Raw genomic sequence first — 22,215 nt, forward strand, 5'->3', positions numbered from 1 at the left:
TCTAATTATTAACCTATGTATATTCGAGAAAACACCTGTGGGTATTGAGCATGTGTACATATGACCAACAACACAATACAAACCTAACCATGGGCTTAATTCGAACACAACACACATAGACTTGGTAGGCAATCGCTAGATTATTTGTGCCTCCTAAAGTGGTTTTTGTGCACCCACACACATTGCACCCCTGGTGCACCCACGATAAAAAACTTAGCAAAACATTTTTTTAATCTGAAACTTTGTGTGGATGTGATTTTGACCAAATGTTTTAGGTGCTTGCAAAATTTGGGGCGAAATGACATCCAAGCAGCTCTATACAAAAAAAACAAAGTTTGTGCTGAAAACATGTGAACAGTAACGTGGGTGCAGAGCATCATTTGTATTTCCTTTCGTATCGAGATCATTTGATGTTTTTTGGTGACCAAACTTTGCAAGCTCCTAAAACATTTTCTCATAATCACATCCATGAAGTTTCAGTTTTTTTCTATTTTTTTTAATTTACAGTTCACTTCATGGGTGCAGCCACTACTTTCGCTTAAGATGAATTGAAGGAATTTTTCCTTGCAATTAGGCCCTCTTTTAATTTAAGGAATTCCATAGGGATTTTTTAGGATTCTAGTCCATATGAATTATTCGTATCGAAGCCCTTTGGATTGTATGAATGGGTACACCAAATTCCTATGGAATTCATTCCTATACCGTCCATTAATTCCGTAGGAATCTAAACATGAGCTCCATTAATTCCGTACCCATCAATCCTCTAAATTCTTGTCTTCAGTTCCAATAAACAATTGATGCTCGCATTTTTTTTGGGAGAAACAAGGTATGTATCAACCAATGATTGAAGGAAAACATAAGACATTTTCGAAATGACTCTGGCCTAGAGGATTCTTTCATGAAATACAACCTATGCCAGTTAACACAATCTACTGTTGCATCATTCCATAGTGATAAACCGCACGCAGAATTAATGGGAATGCACATATCTATCTATCTACAACATGGGGTCGTGCATATTTGTGGGAAGAAGAGTTGTTCGATGCCACTCATAGTGAATATACTATGAGAATGAGAGCACAACTAAGGCTGCAAGAGATGATCTGTCTAATTGATAACCTATGTATACTAGAGAACACAGACTGGCGTTGAGCAAATGTAGATACAGCCAACACAGCACAAACCTAACCATGAGTTTATTTAGCAAGCAGGTCGTTGGACATCCCTACATTTTCCTGGTCATGAATGGTTTCATTCATCTAGCCATGCAAAATAAACAGAAACCAAACAGGTAGCGAGACTGTCATTCTTGTACCGAACAAAGGCGGAACGGGTATAAAAACATATGAATAAGGGAGTGAGAATATTTGGCTTCCGAGCTACATCGATCTCAAAAATTTCAGAAGGTCAAAATACTTATATAGTGAACAGTAGATGTGCTAGAAATACATGATGTTTGTATAGCTCGCATGAAATGCATTTCATCATGACCCTTTACAAAACATCCATATGCAAAAAATGTGTTTTTCAGAATTTCTTGGAACTTAATTTTTTTTTCTTTGAAATTTCACCCCATGGCCAAAAGAGATTTCCGATGCAAAAAAGGGGCTAGCTAGCACCAAAAAAGACAACCACAACCAACGATTACCAAGGGAGCCTAATTAACTAGACAACATATCCATCGTTTTAGCACTGCTACGTGCCTAAGATGAATGTCATGTTTTCTGTTTGCTTTTCCTCACCATTAGGCCATCTTTGGATTGAAGGAATTTCGTAGGATTTAAATCCAAATGAACTTTTCCTATGGAAGCCTCTGGATCATAGCTAGGAATGGGTGCACCAAATTCATAAGGAATCCATTCCTATACCCTCCATTCCATAGGAATATAAACATGAGATCAAACCTCATTTTTCATTTATATTTTTCTTTTCAGAAGTTCAATGTAGTCGCAATCTATCTCTATCTACTCTCATTCCTCAACCCTCTAAAGTTCTTGTGTTCATTTCCTGTGAACCATCCAAAAAAACATCTTATAAAATTCTTGTGTTTTGAAATCATGTAGAGATTTATAGGAGACATATATGGCATCTCAATCCAACGTTTTTCCTATTCCTGCGTTTCTAAATTCCTGCAAACAAAGGAAGCTCTAGTAGTTTCATTCATCCTACTGGTGTTGCAAAATAAAGTGAAACCAATTAAGCAGCTAGGAAAACTAGCGGTCTTGTGCTGAAGAAATAAAAGCATCCATGCATATGAAGAAAGCTAAATACTAGGAGTATATAGCACCAAACTGCAGGCACATAGCGATCCATGCATCCAACTTTTTATTTGAGACAGCTATGATTGAATTGCACATAAGAAGAAGAAGAAAACTCACATGGCGATCGATATGCAATTAACCCAACCATGTCATCAGTTCTCACACATAGAAATTAAATTAAGCTAAATGGCACCAAACTGCAAGTGCCATATAACCAACCATTTCAGACATAAAAATCAAAATCACATAAAATTTGGTGCATGTCTGAGTTCTTGTCACATAAAATTTTACTTGTCTCACTGGAACTGAAGATGGCGATCAGCACAAGAGTCCAACCAAGGCATGCAGTCAGGGACGATCTGATTGAGTTCTCTCACCAAGACAGTTCAATTTGTAGATGGGATCATGGGATCAATCGATATGGTGCAGGAGAAAAGCAAAACTTGAGGCCAAGCAATTGGAAACCGTCCGGCGGCCGGCTACGCGGCGCCTCCGGCTGCTGCTGCTGCTGCGCCTCCTGCTGGACCTGGACGTCGACCCAAGCATGTGAGCAAGGCAAAAATGGACACAAAATAATAGTGATTCAAGCACCAGTTGGTCTTCGTCTTTGTCAGAGGGGATAAGCAAACTAATTAACCTGCGCCGTTGGCCGGAGGCGGTGGTGGCGGCGGGACGTAGACGTAGCCGAAGAACTGCCTGACGCGGGCGGTAGGGGGTTCGTCCTCCAGCTCCTCCTCCAGCACGCGCAGGATCTGGACCAGGGCGTCCAGGTTGGCAACGCCCCGGCGGGCATGGCGAGCCGCGGCGGCGCATGCGTCGGCGGATCCCTGGGACTGGGCCGGCGCCGGCACGGCGAGGAACTCGTCCACCTCCGAGACCACAGCTCCCAGCTCCAACCGCGCCCGGGACAGCCTGCGGACAGCGTTGGCGACGGCCGACTGGACGCCGGCGAGCCAGGCCGGGTACCACTCGTGGCGGCTCCTCTGCCGCGGGTCCCGCAGCGAGAAGGAGCGCATCACGACGGCGGACGGCACCGAGCCCAGCAGCAGGTCGATGCCCGTCTGCACGTTCACGAGGAGGCCGCGGTTGGGGCGCAAGGGCAGGGCAGCGGCGTCCCCGGCCTTTGCTTCCTCGCTGCGGAGGGCAGCGACGCGGTCGCGGGCGGTGTCGAAGACGTAGCGGCGGAGGAGGCGCCGGACCGGCGCGTCGCTGGCCGCGTAGGCGTTGGCGGCGTGGTGGTCCACGGCCCCCTCCAGCTCGTCCGCCGCGTGGTCGAGCGTGCGGCGGGCCAGGTCGGCGTCGGCGATGATCCAGGCGAGGACGGCGAAGAAGCGGTGCCAGGTGTGCGACTCCATGCCCATGGATTGGCCGCCGGTCGCCGCCGGCTGGCACTCTCAGCTGGATGCTTGTCGGGAGGGAAGGAAATTAAAGGAGGGAGTTTTGCTGGGTTTGAACGGAGGCTAAGGATTTGCTGGCTAATAATAACTTGTTTCCATTTTTGTTTTGTTTTGTTTTGTTTGGGGCATTTATTTCCTTCAATAAAACAACAAATCTTTTACTAAGATTTTGCTGGCTTGCTGGCTAATAACTTCTTTCCGTTTTGGTGGTCATTTATTCTAGTTTTGTGAGAATAAAATAAATATAATAAAATTTACATCGAGATCGCTCGACTACCCAACGACCACCAACATCGCCACTCTGGAGCCAACCTAAGTGCCTAACCGTGTCGATGGAGTCTAGGAAGTCTTCGTGCACGTGCTCTTATAAACCTGCATCACGAAACCGTAGATTGTCGCCGTTGAACCCTTGAATGAATCCAAAGAACCAACTGGTACCAAATCTTATCGTTGTGTATGCACATCAAGAAACCCTAACCTCACCACCCAGATGAGGTGGCAAGGATCTACGACAAAGATCCGTCAAATCCATCGCGACGAACAAACTCAAGGAGGATCGTAGCATGAAAAACCGACTCAAAGATGAAGCATCACCATCCACCCAGACGCCGCACCTAGAAGGGCTGAAATCTATACCTATACCTAATAATAATAAAGGGGATATTGTTTATGGCGGTACGTCACGGAAATTGCCTTCAAAGTTGTACCACCAATGCCACCGGTAAGTGATTAAGAACGTTTCACACAGGAGAATCCCCTGCTTGGGCCGGCCCGTGCAGTAATGACCTCCTATACTGCGCTCTGCACGCTAGGAGAAGGCGCAGCGTGTCCGTTTGGGCTGGCCCATGTCCGGGCGGCCTGTTTCTTAAATTCCGTTTCTATTTTTCCTTTTTTTTCCGTTTTCATTTTTTCTACTTTAAATAATTTGGGACTTTAAAAAGTTCCAAAAATTTAAAAAATAATTTTAAATAAAATGTTTAATAAATCATAAGATGATTGCCGATTCAAAAACTATGCATGATTTTGTAAAAAGTTGTTTGCTTAAAATGATAGAAATTTTGAAAACAAATCTTCCGGAAATGAAAGAATATTCATGATTTTTAAAAAAGTTCATGTATAGGAAAATGTTGATGAACAAAATTTCACCAATTTTCAAAAAATTATGAATGGAAAAATATCCTAAAAATTCAAAAAAAATTCGTAACTTACAATATAGTTTATTCATTCATAAGATGCTCTCTGATTCAAAAAAATGATCATGCATTTCAAAAAATGTCCGTTGAATCCAAAAAAATGTTCGTGAATTTCAAATTTTGTTCCACGTACTTCCGACAAAAATGTTCGTTGATTTTAGAAATGTTTGCCGATTCAATAAAATTGTTTCAAAAAAATTTCACAGATTTTAGAAAAATGTGCAAATAGTATAAAATGTTCATGAATTTAGAAAATGTTCTTGTTTTTAGAAAATGTTCGGAAATTTATAAAAGTGTTCACGAATTTGAAATATGTTCACGATTGCAAATATATTCACGAGTTAAAAAAATATTCATGATTTCAAAAATTTGAGAATGATAGTGTATCTCAGTGGTGCAACAAAATATGGTCATGGCCATTGAAGGTTATGATTTTTTTTTCATTGCAACGCACAGCCCTTTTGCTAGTTGTAACCTACTCCTTCCGTTCCAAAATAGATGACCCAACTTTGTACTAAAGTAAGTACAAAGTTGAGTCATCTATTTTGGAACGGAGGGAGTATGTACTAGCCAGAATAGAGGCACTAGGATTCCCCTCCACACCACTGCCGCTAGAGCGGCAAGCAAAGGCGAGCCTCGCCGGCGGAAATTAATGAGAGGAAGGCTTGGCCCTAGTCGCCTTGCGAGAGGGGGAAGAAAGAGTTCAACGATATAATCTACTTGGAGAAGAAGACACTAGCCAAAAAAATTACACACTCTTCTCCTTTTTACATGGAAGAGACCACACCAAGCAGGCACCACAGTTATAATTCCTAATCACCAATATAAGGTCAACTGATCATATACCATGCATGCCTCCTCACTCCACTACTACTACTACTACTACTACTACTACTACTACTACTACTACTACAAACCATAGCATGCATCCATATGACTTTCTTGTTCACTACATTGCCAATGCAATGTGCAGCCTGGAATACATATATATTCTACAGCAAGCAAGCAAGCAGGCAACCATCCTCCTACCTTACTAGCTACTACAGCAATCGATCTATCTACCTATCGTCCTTGCTCAGCGCCGCCCGGTCCTTCTTGTGCCCGCCCAGGATCCTCGAGATCTGCAGCCCACGGCTGAAGGCCTGGTTGAAGAGCATCCGGGTCTGGAACTCAGACACGAACGGGAACCACGCCAGGAACGCGATCGGGGTGAAGAGCAGCAGCCCCATGATGATCTCGTACCCACGAGCCAGCGCCCGGATCGACCCCCACAGCCCCACGCTCATGATCGCAGGCTTCAGCGCCTGAGCAACCTGCAATCAAACACCACACCACACACAGTGTTATATATGTTTGTTTGAATCACATCATAGCAGGCAGGATACATGAAGAAAGTAAAAGAAAGAAAATTACCAGGAGCAGGCCCCATCCCGTCGGCATGAAGGCGAGGATGCAGACAAATATGTCCTGGATCGTCATGTGGGGGATCACGATCAGGATCACGATGGTGGAGATGAAGACGATGAAGATCAGCCCCTTGAGCAGCCGGAACACAAGCTGGAACTCGGCGCTGAATTTCCGCCGACCAACCGACACAGCCTGCGTGCATGCGTCCATAAACAGTCAGTCAACAGCCAAGTTCACACAAGAGGACACCCTAATGTCTGTTGTAGCACAAGAAGACAAGCAATGGCCCGGCCTAATCTCTGTCGTTTCACAATTGAAAAGACTGCAGTTAAATGGCCAGCCACTAGTTAATGCTCACCTTCATCACCAGCAATATGAAGAAGATGACAACCCATGACAAGCAATACACCTGGAAAGACAGCGCATTCATTAGTCAGTAGGCTTACTAGTAAAACAGAGACTGTAGAACACAATCAAGTCATCATGTTTAGATAGATGATAGGCATCATCAGGATAATAAGATCAAGCAGATAAATTACCAGGACGCTCTTGGTGTGTTTGGTTATGTTGAGATGGTAAACAAGCCCATACTGGTAGATGAAGAAGCGTACCGCCAGCACTATCTCAAGAACGGTGCCACGCTTCCCGGAGTATTTAAGTGGCTCGTGCTCTTTCTCCCACCATGACTCCCAGCTTTTGTCCGGCGAAACACCGATACCCCCGCGGTTGCTGATCCACTTGTTCCAGTCGGTCCAGTCGTCCACAATCTTCTGCCACTCGAACCCAGAAGGGTTGAACAGGAACGGCGCAAAGAGCCAGGTGACAACCATGAACCACATGGAGAAGGTGATGAAGATGTACGCGATAGCTCCTCGGTACGACTGCCCGAAGATCTCAAACACGATAAGCAGGATCATCAGCTCGATGCCCTTGACGAAATGGCTCCGTGAGTACAGTCGATAGTTCTCGGCGAATTTGGCATGGAACACCACGAATCCACGTCCGGTGGCTCTGTACTCGGCTCCTCCGTGGAGCAGCGTCTTTCCGTAGTAGTGAGTCTTGGTTCCGAGGGAGAATGTGAAGAAGACGGACGCTAACTGAAGCTGCATGAGCACAAAGTCGCTCAACGCGGTCCTGAACCCTCTCTCCAGACCGATCTCCATCATCATAGGGAGTGCCATCAAGAAGCCAAGCTGCACAAACGACTGCGAGGCGAGAGCGACCTGGAGAGGGTCATTGTGTATAAACCTTCTTCCAGTGGCTAGTCCTTCATCGAGGCCACTGAGGACAAGATACAAACGCCCGTAGAGGAACACATATACAGTCCATACAGTGATCTGAAAAAAGAACAGCAAAGCTACAGAGGTTAGGAATATTAACCGATTTTTTTCAGAAAGCTGAAAAGTCCAGCAGGGCAAAGGCATCAGTACCATTGTGCTGAAGTAGAAGCCAATAGTAGTGTAGTAGCAGGACAACATTCTGAAGAAATCAAAACGATGCCCAAGTCGGTAGATGTCACGGCTCAGTGTCTGTTCGCCATTACCATACGCAATTTTTGCCTCGAATAGTGAAATCTGGTTGAGACCAACATCTCTTCCCTTGCCAACTTGCATGTATTCATGATGTGTAACGTTTCCTTCACGCAGCGTTGAATTGAATCCTGTCACAAAGAGACATGTATTAGCATAACATTTCCAAGAAACACACACAACAACAGCAAGATGTTGACTGCATGCATACCAGCAAATATGTCCTCACTAAGATTGATAATCTTAGATGCTTTGCTTACACCACCCCTTGTGAGATGGAAAAGTCGATCAAAGATATCAGGATGTCCATAATGAAATCGAACCCTGCACGTGAGAATGACCAGGAAAAGAAATCTTAAACGGACATTCTGTAAATTTCTTTGGAAAAAAAGGAGTAACAATAACAGAAAGAAACAAAACCAAGACAACTCAACCAAATGAACAAAAAAGGAGTACTAAATTGAAATAATCAACAATAACTTGTTACTTGCAGAATTAACGACAAGTTGTAGAAAGAAACATATAGAGAGTGAGTAACTGACCGTAGTAAATGCACAGATGAGAGCACTACATTGTGATTCAGTCAAGATGATTTACCTTAAAGGATTGGCAAGTACACGCTGTCCAATAGTCACAAAACTTGTCTCTTGGTTTGACATGAACCACGCAAGCGAAGAAACACTGCAAAAGCAATCATAGTAAATTAATTTATCCAAGCAAATAGCAACAGGTGTATGAAGTCACACATTAATCACAAATTTGAGGGTGAAGAGGCAGTCAGAAATGACATATACCTGCCAGTGAATATATGTTCTCTTACACCAAGTATTGTCGGATACCTCACACCATCATGTTTCTTCGTAAACTCTTGCAGCAGGTTTCTCATTTTCAATGTCTCCTCCATATAATGCTCCTGTCATGGCATGCATCACGCCATTAACTAAATGGCCCAAAAATCCTAGCATCACAAGAAGCACAAATGACGCATACCTGATTCATGTCTATGGTCTGTAGGCCTTCGCCTCGAGTAAAAATTATCGCATGGTTCTGATTTTCTGGTTTCCCTTCACCCAACATTGCATTGCCTGGAAGTTTTATCCTGTATATGTCCTACACGACAAAATGACACAAGTAAATTTAGATCAAATCGGCACTGGTGAGATCACGAAATGCACCTGTTCCAAATAGAGATGACTATTGTGCCTCTATGCATGCTTGAAGAATAATGATCAAATAACATAGAAATCAAAACATAAAAGCTCGATTTCTGTGGATCATTTCTTCCACATACCACATTCTTTTTCACAACATTGCCCCAAGATTAATCCCGTTAATGCATCTCCCGCTGCCTAACATATATACGTAGCTATACACCCCGTGCGACATCTGCTATGAAATTCAGCTCCAGGACCCAAAAGTAGAAAAACTAACTTTGGTCGGATGCAATTCTGTACTAAGCATCACAGATCGACAGATTATCCACTAAAGACAAACAAGTTTTTGCAGGCAACTAATGGCTAAAACATAATCAACGCTGAATTAAAACCATTTCACAGTACCTGATCGAGTTTCTGACCAGGATCATCAGGCTTAGTTACTGCTGCCTTCACCAACGCCGAGTAGTAAACCTTCTCTATCTTCTTGCTCCTATCTTTGCTTGCCTCGCCCTCTTTGCTTGTCTCCTCGACTTCGTCAATGTAGGCAACCCGAAGTGATGGATAACTAACAAATAAACATTCCTTTTCAATCATTGATTGCAATACCCTCTATAGAACTTTATATTCTTGACTAAAGACTTACGTTGTCATGAGTCTCAGAATATCCTGTGCACGTGCATCACCAGAACGTTTCTGGATACCATATGACTGGCATGATACAACGTATGTAAACTTCATGTCGGCTACAGCTTTTGACTGAGTCAACAAGTGTGATTCCTCAGATAGTATATCTGCAGCCCTGAAGCCTTCCATAAGATCTGAGGAAAACAGGCAAATTAGTTGATACATCATCATACTGTGTTCCGAAAAATCACAATCAGGGAACAGGCTCAGTCGCATAGAAATACCATTCTCTGGGGCCATATCAAGACAAGACTGAAGCACCAAAGCTTGTCGGTAGTACATCATCCCTCTTACTGTAAGATTGAGCGAGCATTACTGAAGGAAAAAAAATACAAAACACGATACCAATGCTTTTTTTTTGGAGAAGTACAGTGCCTATGACAGAAGAGGCGAAGGGGGATACCAGTTCTCGTCAAAGTTTGGCCCCTGTATGATGCCCAAAGGCGAAGCTCATCTTCCGTTTGTTCAGTCTCACGGAGTTCCTCTTCATTCTTGCAGTCCACCCTTTCAAGAAAGTTTTTCCATTCATCTACAAGGAGAGACAAACGTAACTTTGGTGTCCGGGGATTGGAGTTACTAGGAGATGCCGACTCAATGGATGGGATGATGTACCTGGGTAGATTTTTTGCAGGTAAAAAAGGATAGAAACCCCATCCTCGTTCTCTTCCTCTAGTGCTTGTGAGGAGAAAAGGACATCTTCTTTGTAATAGGGAGTCAAGACACTGCAGTACACAAGTTGCCCCGTAAAGAAGCAACAAGCCAACTGATCATTAGGATGTCATTCTTACCCCAGTTAACATGAGCTGGAAACAGAATTTGGAAAGGGCAGTTCTACATGAAATGCAGTTCTATGTCGAGTTATACTAGCGTAACGGTGCATGCATTTTGTTTAGCAAGTAACGGAAGTGTGAATATTTACATATATGAAGGCAAAGAAGCAAAACTCCATGGAGGGAATGATGATTGGTTACCCGTAAAATACACAAGGAAGCTAATCCAGTACACGACGATTCAAGCATAGAACAGAATACATCATACACATAAATTCTAGAGAGAAGAAAAACTTACGAGAAGGGCAGCATATTGCGCACTTTTGGAGCTTTTGGCATGTCCATAAAAAGAGAATTAGCAAAGAAAGATATCCTCCTTCTAGCATCCAGGTTTGTAGGAACATCCATAGCAGATTCCTTCACTGTGAGCAGAAGGTGAAGCCTTTTTATCTGAAGCCAAGAAGATGAGCACAAATCTTAGAAGCTTATCTTTATTTCAAATATACATGTCCCTATTGCTTCAAACAACAATAAATAAATAAATAACAAATCTGAGATATAACCTTTTCCTTCCAGGCATCTGATGCCTTCACAGGAAATTCAAATTCAACGGCTTTAGTGAACAACTGTTCCTGTTCCTGTTGATCAAGTGGTGTAATCCCTTCGTGTTTTCTGTTATTTCCACCATGTACCGGTTCCAGTAGCCTGATCAAGGGATAGCAATACATATAAGTAACCAAGAATCTGAAGCATGTGATTTCCCACTGGGTGGGAAAAGACCATTCTTTTAGTTTCGACAGTAGAATGATAGTTAGGTCACTCACTCGGTGAGTTGGTCTTCCATTATATCCCTCGTAACCACCTCGAGCATATCCTGGAACAAAATGATGACCTGACCCAGATCATCCTTGTTATTCTTTTGCTGCATGCATGGAAAGAATAATAAGAAGAATTAGGTGGTATACACATTCATTCAACATGACCCGTGCCATGACGACTAATTGAATTCTATACCAGTATCACAAGCAGCTCAATAAACTTCTTGCTCAGGGTAGGCAAGTTACTCATGTGCAGATCCTTTATCAGGGTATCGGCTGCTACGAGATCATCCACCACTTTAAAAATCTTTTGGATGACACTGAAAGTGAAATATATACATCATGAAGTGTGTTGAGAATAGAAACAATCAAGACTTGGTGCAGACTTTTAAAGAAGCGAGGAGAATGTAGAACATACTCGCGCTCCCGTGGACCAACCACTACAGCATATATTACGTTTTTGAATGAAGCATAGCATTCCTTGATGGCATAAGTAAAATATGGATCTGAATTCATCCTTTTCTTTAGATCACGATCTTTTCCTCCACTGTCTGCTGCCATGTCCAATGCTATTGGGATCTGAAATGCAGTTAATAAAATAAAATGAAACAACGCCTCATTCCACCAAAACAACAAGCAGGAGTTGAATGAGAATGCGTACCTTGCTAGCAAGCAGGAATGGTGGCCATTGGATCATATCCATTTCACGATCCTTGCAGTATGGAACAAGTAACAAGTCCTTCTCCCTGACCGAAAAAAGCGCAACAAACAACAGATCAGCAGGAAGCAAAAGAAAGACGGTCAATATGTAAGAACAGATGTCAGATACCACACCTGTTATCTATCAAGTCTTCCTGGCGGAAGCTTGTGATAATTAGATTCCATATCTGAGCAAATCTTGCAGCTATTTTGTCTTCTTCTTTGCCATCCTCAGGTTTCTAAAGTAACTTAAGAGGGTTAGATAAAAGAAAATACATAGATGTTCTATCATAGCAGAGATCCACACCTAATGTGGCCTCAGATAAGATGTGAGAATCAAGAAATCCCCACCTTATAAGGTTTGCTGGAGAAAGCGGAGCGGAATCCTCTCCTCTTTGAGTCATTTGGAATCAAGTGATCATTGAAAGCCTTTGGCAAAGATTCGAAGCGAGATCTTAACATTCCTAAGGTCCGTATCTGATTTAGTGAAACCAACAACAGTATACTCTAAGTTACTTTATTCCCTTGTACAAAATTTCAGAGGAGTAGAATCATCTAGAAATATTGAGTAATAAGCAAGGTTCACAAAAAATTGGAAGTTTTAAGGGTGTTTAATTAAAGAACAACTTCATGTACTGACCCAGACCTAAACGGAATAGCTAAGTAAAATATTGGTCGGCTTTACTAACCTCACCAAGACGACGACATGCCCCATAGATACCACCAACTAATGTTGAGAAAATTGCATACCATATTTGGGTATCCATGAAATAGACCTGAACCATTAAACCAAGTCAAGTCAAAATCGGATGAACAACTTCTTCTGTTCTACCCAAGGAAGAGGACAGAAGGCGTACAAGAATGATAGGAGCCCAAAGTGCAATGACAACACCGATGTTGTTCTTTGCTGCAGATAAAACCAAACATAAGAACATGTTCGAGCTCAACCAGGTTAGAGAGAGAAAGAGAGAGAGACCGACCATGTGGGAAGAACTCGTGCCACTGAAATGTTGTTATTGGCACCTTCATTATATCTTTTGTTGGTTGCACGAGTGGCCTGATCTGCAGGTCGAGCATATGACAAGATGAGCAACCAAATTATGATTTCGTAACAACCAAAGGAAACAGCTAGGAAAATTCACTCGATAACCTTTTGCCAGCATAAGTGTACTAATGAGTAGTGGGAACCGTCATAGGTTTCTATTACTAGCCCTCAAGACATTAATGGAACAAAACTTCCGTTGAAATGGCTAGCAATAGTTTGATGCAAAATTATACAACATATATAGAGTTGAATCACCTCTGGAAATACTGGGACCTAAACATCCATTCACTTAGTTAAGTCATGTTGCTCTTGGACACGCATACTTTTGACCTAGGTACGTTACTTATGGACATTTAAATGTCTCAAGTTCACCTACATTGCAATTTCCGCTTTCAAATATGTGTGTGGCACTCTGGCAAGTTAAATCTCTGTTATGGCGATCTCCTTTAATTGTCAGTGCTATAATATAAACCTTAGGTCTATGAAATTGACCAAACATCTCACATATTCCACTAAGAATGCAGAAATATACTCGGATTTCATGTCTAGCAAAATGGTGGTGAAATCAGTTCAGAATAATACCTCCACGTAGAAGCTCACTACCAATTTTGTGGCCAGAAGAACGACCCAGAACATTGTATACCTAGAAGAACAACAACGCTCAGAAAGAGCCCGTGCAATGGCAATTCATAAAGAATAACAGATGCTTAGACGGGCAAACATACTTGAAAAGGGAGAATGCGCCTTCATGCATTCCTCTGCCAACGAATAAGCGAGGCTGTACAATGTTTTACATCTTAGTATAAATAAACAGGGTACCAAGAATCAACAACTTGAATAAAACTGCCAAAGCAAAATTACCTGTGACCACCACATTATGAGGGCTACAACTTTAAGATTTGACTTCTCAAGAAATCTCCTCAGGACAGGAAAAATGAATAACGTAGCCGCCAGCATATTTGGTGACAAATATATCACAACAGCCAAGATGTATAACGATGGCTGGTTCCGGCCGTCACCGAACCAGCTTTTGATTGTTCTATTGAGTCCAGTAGGGTTGTCTGAGGTGTATGCGTAAGTTACTGGTAGAATTACAACCCATGCAGCTCCTGATAGTAATTTCAAGATGTACCGGAGTTTGACAGCAAGAGACATGCTTCTTCTTGCTTTCCAGCTCAAGACAATGTCCAGAATTGCTGCATTAAGATATATTTAGTAAACCTAACCAATGATAAACATTGCCTAGTGTGTACAAAAAGAACAACCAACATATGAACGAGTCAATCAAATTACACAAGTATTTTCATCGAGCTGGTACAGCTCAAGACAATGTCCATAATTGCTGCATTAAAATATATTTATGAAACCTAACCAATGGTAGCAATGTTCGGTGTTCCAATTTGTACCAAACCAACAACCGCCATGCTCCTCTGGTTTCATGCTAAGAATATTATGTTCAGGAAAACTAAACGTCAAGTAAAATCAAGTTGAACAGAAGTACTTTCATCGAGCATTGGCTGCAATATCACTGTCTGTAGACCAGCAAAAGCCCCTGCTGTTCAGAACTTAAGCTAATTGTGGTAACCATTCAAACTATCAAAATCAATATCATGTGTAACCATGCTGATAATTAATGGGATGTGGACACAACGAAGAAACGTAACCAAAAAAAGATACTAATGTGCATACCATAACATTAGGATAGGAAGGGAGGGGGGGGGGGGGGGGGGGGTATTGCCAACATACCTTGGCCCATTTTCATTACTGCAGCAGTTATAAATATGCTCAAAACTTGTTTGAACACTCCTGCATCAAAGATGTCACCTGGTGTGCCACCATTCCAAGCAACTATAACCATGGCCTGAGTGAACGAGAAAACCAACATAATAAGGTTCATCTCAAGTAAACAGAAAACATCCAAAAGTGTAGTCGAAAGAAGAAGAGGAACACGAAGGTGGGAAATCACAATTAACCTGTAAGGACAAAATTAAGAAGCTCCACATCCTGTCAAAGCTACGGAAGATGTGCCAAAATGACCGTATTTCAACAAAGTTGACTTTTCCCATCCAATGGTCATTACCAGCTGGTCTGTGCTCCTGTAGCAGAATAAGAAATATCAATACCAAAAGAGACTGAATATTAAACTGCAAATTTTTTAGCTTATTTGTTTTCCTATCAGACAGTTGAATACATTTATTTTGTTACTACTGAATGGTTTATTTGAAGATTAAATAAGGTAGCTGATTGCTACCAACGTTCTTGCTCTGAGATGCTAGTACTAAGCCAAATCTACTCATTTGCATGAAGGTAATGCAAGTACATTCATATCAAAATGAACTTACCCCATTCGTCTGATCTCGAGGATTGAGAACAAAATTTGGAGTCTTGAAAAAATCAGCATCAGCTCTCATAGGCCATCCTAACCGAAAACAATCTCTTGACCTGTAAGCAATGTAAAATTAATTGCATGGGTGTCCTCCAAAACTGGCTCAGGAAATTACAAGTAAGATAACAAATTATGTTGTACTTACCAAAAGTACTCATTGAGATCATCATAATTTCTCCAATGTGAGTGTTTTGATTTCATGGTCTTGCTCCTTTCAGCTTCCTATGTAAAAATCCCAACGGACATAAGTTAATTGGGCTTGGAATTAAAACATGAGAATGGAAATAAAGAAACATACCATCTCTATGATTTTGTAAATTGGGGTCACAACTTTCTTCAGGAAGGCTTCTTCGGCACCACCATAGGCTGGTTTAACATTTTCACCAGTTGTTGGGCTCACATTTCCAGCCAACATGCCATACAATTCAAAAGCCATCTGCAGTGGAACAACAACAAAACACGACCATCACTTGCCAAAATCATCTCAACGCAAGAGCTATGGCCTAAAAATACAGCAATGCCCCAAGCCAATCAATCACTTTTTACCCGGCATGCCCATGAACACAACTTCACAACTGCTAAAGGTGGAGAAGTATAAAAGGACAATAAAAACATAAATGGTATAAACTTGTACTGCACAGAAATATAATGTACTAACCTAAACTTTCCGCCCATTTACAATGGTCCAAAATATTAGGAGGGTGAGAAAAGGGGGAAGGCAAAAATAGGGATCATTTTAGAACTTTCTTGATCGGTGTTTACTGGATCACCTCAGTAGGGACATATACTTTGCATAAATTATCGTGTACACAACATTGTTTGATACTGCAGTGCTTAGAACATGCATCATGCAGCCAGATTATCGAAGACTTTTCACCTCAACAGTCTTGGCTACCGGAAACAACAGTGCAGCCATGCACCTAGAGAGAGACTGATTCGAGAGAAACTCTTTACCAAATGGCGTACTAACATACTTTGTAGGTAAATGGCGTCCTGATTCGAGAGAGACTGTTCTTTTTAACTCAAAGTTTTGCAGGTAAGTCCTGATGCCTAAGCTTACCCTACCAAAATATTGGTCATGGTTTTGCCTGCCCATGAGTTGGCTAATGTTGGCAAGAAAAATGTACTAGTGTACAAAAGGTCATTTGGCATACCAAACAATTGAAACTTTCGGTCACCTACATAAAAACTGGTAGGGTACAATTTTGGGAACTATCCAGACATGCCCAAATATCATAGTATCATTTGCATCGTTTTCGTTGTAACCAGAAAATCAAATTACGACCTTGAACTAAGAGTTTAAGACCCAGTTTGCCAGATCAGTAAATAGATCATGTGTTTAATTTGACAAAGAAAGGAATTGACCATACATGATGATAGATGTAGCAAAGACACTCTGGCATAAATCGCAAGTTAGCTGCCTCGCCCCATATGAGCAGATAAAGGCCCATATAGAGAAGCTTCCGCTGTTGTACTTCTTGTTGAATTGTCGGCAGCCTAGAAAGATAATGATCAATCAATTAGTGGACCAAGCGACTACGAAGAGCTTATGATTGCAGGCTTGAATTAATTAAATCAAATAATCATGGTTAACTTCCAAATTTTCCAGTGGAGATTGAACATCATACCATAAGCTGCTTTTGCGGCCAAGGTATTTGCACCATCTTTTGTAGTTCTTGAAGAGCTTCTTCATTACTATATCTAGCGCATGGTCGTCTAGCTGAAAATTTCACCAGAGAAGAAACAAGTAAATGACATTACTGCTCAAGGATCCATGTGTGCGCACCTCAGATGAATGCATGTCAGGAAATGCAGTACCTTTGATTGCTGGTCAGGTTTGGACATCTCCCTTATATGGACGTTGGCAAGCAAGAGTATGAGATGTTCTCGTTGATTGGACACGTTATCTTTCTGCAGAGTGGTTGTTGGAGTTAGAAAGCATTGATGTATCAGAGCTCACAAATGAAATCATCGGTACAAATATGTTTGATATGAGAGCAAGAAATAAGATATGAAAACAAAAGGTAGGCAGTAGCCATGTTGTCATAACCTGAAACCCAAACAGTGCCTGAAGCCACTCAAGAAGATCTGCATCATCCTTCTTTTCATGGTCCTTGGGCCATGGCAGACCCCTTGTGTTACGAAGAGCGTGAAAAGAGGCTTGGATCTACATGAAGTAATGGGAAGCAGCGCATAAGCCCTACTGTAACCATCTCGACATTTCACCAGAGTATGATAAGCTCGTAGTAAATTCGGGATGGGAATCAGGATAGATGGGAACCTCAGGGTATCGCATAATAGCCTGATTAGCAGCACTGTCAGGGTCGAGCGGGAGGATATTGTAAGGAAGATACAGCTTCTTCTTCTCCTCGACTTGGTTGTGCGTCTCCAAAATCTGCAACAATCAACAACCACAGCAGAGAGGTTAAACCAACTACTTTTCTACTCCATAATATAAGACCTGTTAGCTTTTTCTTGATTTGTATGCATCTAGACACATTTTAGTATGTATGTTAACTCATTTTAATATGTATGTAGTCAATATTTTAAAATAGCTAAAAGGTCTTATATTTTAGTGGGTCTTTTTTGTGAGGAAACATAACATGTGCATTGTGTGAAAGAAACAAAAGAAAAGAAAAGGCCGCAATGTTCTCTACTAAAACTTACCGCCTGATCGACTTCGATTTTCTGTGAGACATTGACGGCCTTCAGGACCTCAAACAGAACAGCCGCAGTCTGATACGCCTTTGTCAGCTGGGCACTGAGCAAACAGAAAAGCAGAGCAGGCGTCAGGCAAGCCATAGATGAGTCAGCAACAGCATACCGGGCAGGCACATTAAGAAAAGAAGATGGGTTGGTTGCTCTGACCGGTCAGCTTTATCGGCGGCATTCTGGAGCGCCTGGATGTACTTCTTGTAGTAGTGCTGGTAGAAACTCTGCATTTCGCGGGCATCGCTCTGCTTAACCCTCCCCTTCAACGTCGGGTCGTTTTCCTGAGGAAGGAAACGCGTGCGTGGCAAGGGAGTAGAGCACAGTTAATATGGCATATATATATACGTTGGATGTCGTCCAATTAATTTCGCTGCTGGGGTAAAAACAAATGACCAGTAGTAGGCTCTGTGTGCACTTAATATGGTGGCATGATTTGGAAGCTATAAATAGAAGACTAAATCGCGGGGAGGAGCAGAAACGGAACGCAATCAAACATGCTGCAAGTTTTAATGCCGTGCAAGGATGCGGGAGAGGCGCATGTAGGCAGGCAGGCACATGTACGTACCCTTTCGAGCCTCTGTAGGAGCGCGGTCTTGAACTGGCGGACACCACGGCCGCTGGAGGTGGGGTCGAGTCGATGGGCCTTCTCGAAGGCGTAGAATCGACCTAGCATCCCACAAGAGACATATTAGCACATTGTGTGTGTGAGAACATGGAAACAGATAGCACTCTGTACCACAGGTAGGGAATTATGCCCACTTGAGTTGGAATCAATGACCTCGATAGACTATCAAATGCAGTAAAGATAGATAGCACTACTAGTACTAGCCTTGTACTTGAGGTGGAAGAATATAGCACAGTGCTAGTACACAGGTACAAATTATAATCAGTAATAACAATTGTATTGGTGAGACAACAAGACAAGTAGTAGTGCTCTGTACCGCGGCTAGGGAATTATGCTCGCTTCACTTGTATTGGGGTTAATTAAGTTGATAGACTGTCACTGGCAGTAAGACAGGCACTAGTGTTGTACTAGTAGTTGAGGAAGATGGATAGTATAATACTGCGCATACACACAGGTACAAAGTGATAGAATACAGACAAGTTACTACGTAGGTGGAGTAGTAGCAGAAGGGAGGGACCTAAGCTAAGCCAAGAGACATACTACATACTGCTAGTAAATTGGAGTTGTGGATGGGACAAGAGAGCAGCATGTGGTGCTGCTCTTGTGCTGCTCTGCTCTGGAATAAATTAAGAGAGTCAGTCCATGGAGCCATAAGATAGCACTGGTCTTCTAGTCCATGGAGCAAGATGAATATATATAATACGCAGGCAGGAGCAGAGTTGGATGGAGCTAATAGAATAGAATACAGCAGCAGTGAGTAGTAAGTGTAATTAACAAAGAGAGAAGAAGAGGATCTGCTCTGCTTTTGTGCGTTCCTTGGTAACAGTAATTATTAACAAGCAGAGGATGGATGAATGTGCCAAGAAGAAGAGTAGGAGATACTTCTTACATAGGTATGCGACTCGCGGGTTGCTTGCTTCGACCTCGTTGGCGACACGGAGGATGGGGGCGATCTCCACCAGCGACGAGGGCACCACCTCGCTGTCGAAGATGGACTCGCCCAGGTTCCCCGCCGTCTGCGTCCGCAGGATCCTCCTGCCGCCAGACGCCGGGGCCGGGGTGGAGGAGGGCTCCCCGCCGCCGGGGCCCGCGCCCGGCCGCCTCCCGGAGGAGGAGGCCATCCCGCCCGCCGGAAGGAAGGAAAAGGAAGGAGCTTTCGCTAGCTAGGTGGCTCCCTCGCGGCGCGTCGCCTCGGTCGCTCGGGTTTGGTGGGGCGGTGGAGTAAAATGGGGAGGAGCCGCCCGCCGGTTTGCTTGCTTGCTTTTTCACCTTGGCTCTGCTTGGGGGCGGTTTGGTGGGCCGGAGGGGGAGGGAAGCAAACCCTAGATCGGCCGATCCATGGATTTGGGGGAACGGATTAATGGTGAGGTGTAGCAGCAGTGAAGAGCAAAAGGAAGGAGGGAGGCAGTGGGGGTTTGGGGCAAAGCAGAGGTGGGAGAGGGACGGCCGAGCGAGCTGATCGATAGATAAATTTGGATTCTTTCTCACTTTTCTTTCTTTATTGGAGATGGAGAAGACTGTTGGCGGAGTGGAGAAGAAAGGGGGAAGACGCACGAGTTCTCTCACGATAGAGTCCAACCCATCCACCAAATACAGCTGCTGCCTTCCCCCTTTACAAAAAATGGTTCTGCTGTGGATTTCTAAAAGCAGCTGTATGGGAGGGGTGGAGACAGAGCAGACCAAGGTCTTGCGCAGACACCACACCACATCCATCACGCAACAGAGCCAATGGATGGGAGGGGTGGATGCATTTTTTGATTAGAGGATCTGAAACCTGGCGATGGCGCATCTTTGGTTCAGATTTTGGCAGCGGATTTCTGGAATCGGATTCTGCTGGGTTCACCCTTTGGTTCAAATTCTGCTGCGTGGCAGCGGAATCCGTCGATAAAAGCTGAACCAAACTGGGCCTGAATCTCCATCCAAATTCGCTGCTGCTTTTTCAATTTCCTTTTTCCATTGGGGGACGAAACATCATTCGTTTGTTCATTCTTTGTTCATTCACAGGGAGAATATTAATTACAAAATAATAACATATTGTATTATTAAAGGGGGCCCAAGGTCATATATTAAATATCACATGTCTTTACAAACACACCCTTACACAAAAATAAAATTGTTGTTAGGGGGTGCCCAAGTCTTCTTCCTCCACATCCATACATGGGCGGCGCGCCGTGAGCATGACTCCCGCATCAATCTCTACACCCCGGCGGAGCAAACCTGCTTAAACCCATAAACTTGTGTAGGTGGCGGCCTGGACATCATCGACACAAGGCGGCTGTGATCTGCATAGCAAACCACCGCCTCGAATAATAAAATCGACTAGATCCACCTGCAACCAAAATCGACTGGATCTCGGAAGAACCGCCCAAGACACATCTCGACGCGCCTACTGTCCGCGATAAGCACTCGCCGCCCCTAAAGAAAACATCAAACAAATCACTCATGTCGTTGCACACCAAATTCGCGCCTGATGTTGAGCTCGCCGCTGCCCTCTTCTCCGATGACCCAGCGAGACTGGGGCCGCCTTTGAAGATCGCCACCCTCTATCACCATTGTCGTCGTTGAGCAGTGCCTATCGAAGTCCACTACTTGGCCACTCATCTTCATCGATGACCCACGACAAGCCACCAACTCCCACATAGCAGGGAGAGGGGGGGGCACCACGATCAACAACCTCCTTGCCGCCGTTGCCGAAGACGCACCCTGGTGGTGGCGAAGGGGGAAGGAGATTGGGCGACGGCTAGGGTCTCAGTCGCACACCTTGACCCTCTCTCACTAAGCGTTTTTTTGAATGCCCGGGTAAACTTTACCATGTCGTACTGTAGCAGCCAGCATAATGGAATGGAATGTTGTGGGGACGCCTTTTGACTTTATAGGCATACAAATCGAATAAACCTCGATTCTCCGCAGTACATTATACTACAATCATACAATCATAATAGTACACTAAACTACCAGCGAACAGCGATGATTGATACTGGTATACTACGTACATGTAATGTACTAGTGGTGGCGTAAAGCGGCTGCATGAGACCACACCCCAAAAGAAGAGAATTTGAGGGGAAAAGACAGACGGGGGGAGAAAGTCGTGTCTTGCTTTACTTTCTTTCGGTGCTCAATCTACTCAGCATCATCATCGATTCCTATGTGTGTTTTCTCGCTAATTGTTGCTACCATGTCTCTTGTTTATGCCTGCTAAACATAAGCACATATGGACACCCTCAGTTAAGCACTCACCCACTAGGCCACTAAATGAGACCAACACCAATTTAGCCCCTTAATAATTTTTCTTTTATATTACAACCTTCAACTTTGATTTTGTTTGTTCAAAATGCAATCCTAAGCTCCTCGTTTTTCGCTTAGAATCTGCCGACTTCTTAAAAAATTCCTCTTGCTAAAACAAAATCCTAGATTTTTAAAAGAATTTTTCCCATGAGCCCCAACTCCCAGCAGCGCCCTTGTCCTGGTCGACCGTCCGTCCACCGCCGACGCTGCTCTCCCTACCCCGAGCGCGCTGCGGGAGGCACCCTAC

At 43.3% G+C, this 22,215-nt stretch overlaps 1 protein-coding gene across 2 annotated transcripts; it reads right to left on the reverse strand.

Annotated features, from left to right (window-relative positions):
- Positions 1–5,568: 5,568 nt before the first annotated feature.
- Positions 5,569–20,166, reverse strand: LOC109752687 (callose synthase 3). 2 transcript variants are annotated; one of them, XM_020311586.4, is made up of 42 exons: positions 19,573–20,166; positions 18,624–18,724; positions 18,215–18,339; positions 18,014–18,107; positions 17,628–17,741; positions 17,397–17,513; positions 17,165–17,257; positions 16,975–17,066; positions 16,717–16,843; positions 15,645–15,782; positions 15,492–15,568; positions 15,303–15,402; positions 14,934–15,056; positions 14,707–14,821; positions 13,822–14,156; positions 13,686–13,738; positions 13,543–13,603; positions 12,896–12,977; positions 12,773–12,822; positions 12,605–12,691; positions 12,267–12,392; positions 12,051–12,154; positions 11,878–11,962; positions 11,635–11,795; positions 11,413–11,536; positions 11,223–11,320; positions 10,962–11,103; positions 10,697–10,848; positions 10,241–10,350; positions 10,032–10,157; positions 9,853–9,921; positions 9,588–9,762; positions 9,347–9,509; positions 8,778–8,897; positions 8,582–8,700; positions 8,385–8,468; positions 7,999–8,111; positions 7,689–7,918; positions 6,798–7,595; positions 6,617–6,667; positions 6,265–6,450; positions 5,569–6,164 (listed from the first exon to the last, which is right to left on the reverse strand). In XM_020311586.4, the coding sequence occupies exons 1-42, from the start codon at positions 19,802–19,804 to the stop codon at positions 5,910–5,912; spliced, it is 5,907 nt and encodes a 1,968-aa protein (XP_020167175.1). In that variant the 5' UTR covers positions 19,805–20,166; the 3' UTR covers positions 5,569–5,909. The 2 variants fall into 2 exon arrangements, with proteins under 2 accessions (XP_020167175.1, XP_020167174.1); XM_020311585.4 differs by having other exon boundaries at positions 9,588–9,921; positions 19,573–20,075.
- Between the last annotated feature and the right edge of the window lie 2,049 nt (positions 20,167–22,215).

Source organism: Aegilops tauschii, chromosome 6 (genome assembly GCF_002575655.3).
Source record: "Aegilops tauschii subsp. strangulata cultivar AL8/78 chromosome 6, Aet v6.0, whole genome shotgun sequence".
NCBI classification, from domain to species: Eukaryota; Viridiplantae; Streptophyta; class Magnoliopsida; order Poales; family Poaceae; genus Aegilops; species Aegilops tauschii.

Bases quoted from the DNA above. Each gene is read 5' to 3' on its own strand.
- LOC109752687 (XM_020311585.4), bottom strand. From the start codon at position 19,804: ATGGCCTCCTCCTCCGGGAGGCGGCCGGGCGCGGGCCCCGGCGGCGGG. The intron at 18,725-19,572 runs GTAAGAAGTATC...GTGGGATGCTAG, and splicing joins CCCGCGAGTCGCATACCTAT to GTCGATTCTACGCCTTCGAG. The intron at 13,604-13,685 runs GTATGTTTGCCC...TTGTTCTTCTAG, and splicing joins GGCGCATTCTCCCTTTTCAA to GTATACAATGTTCTGGGTCG.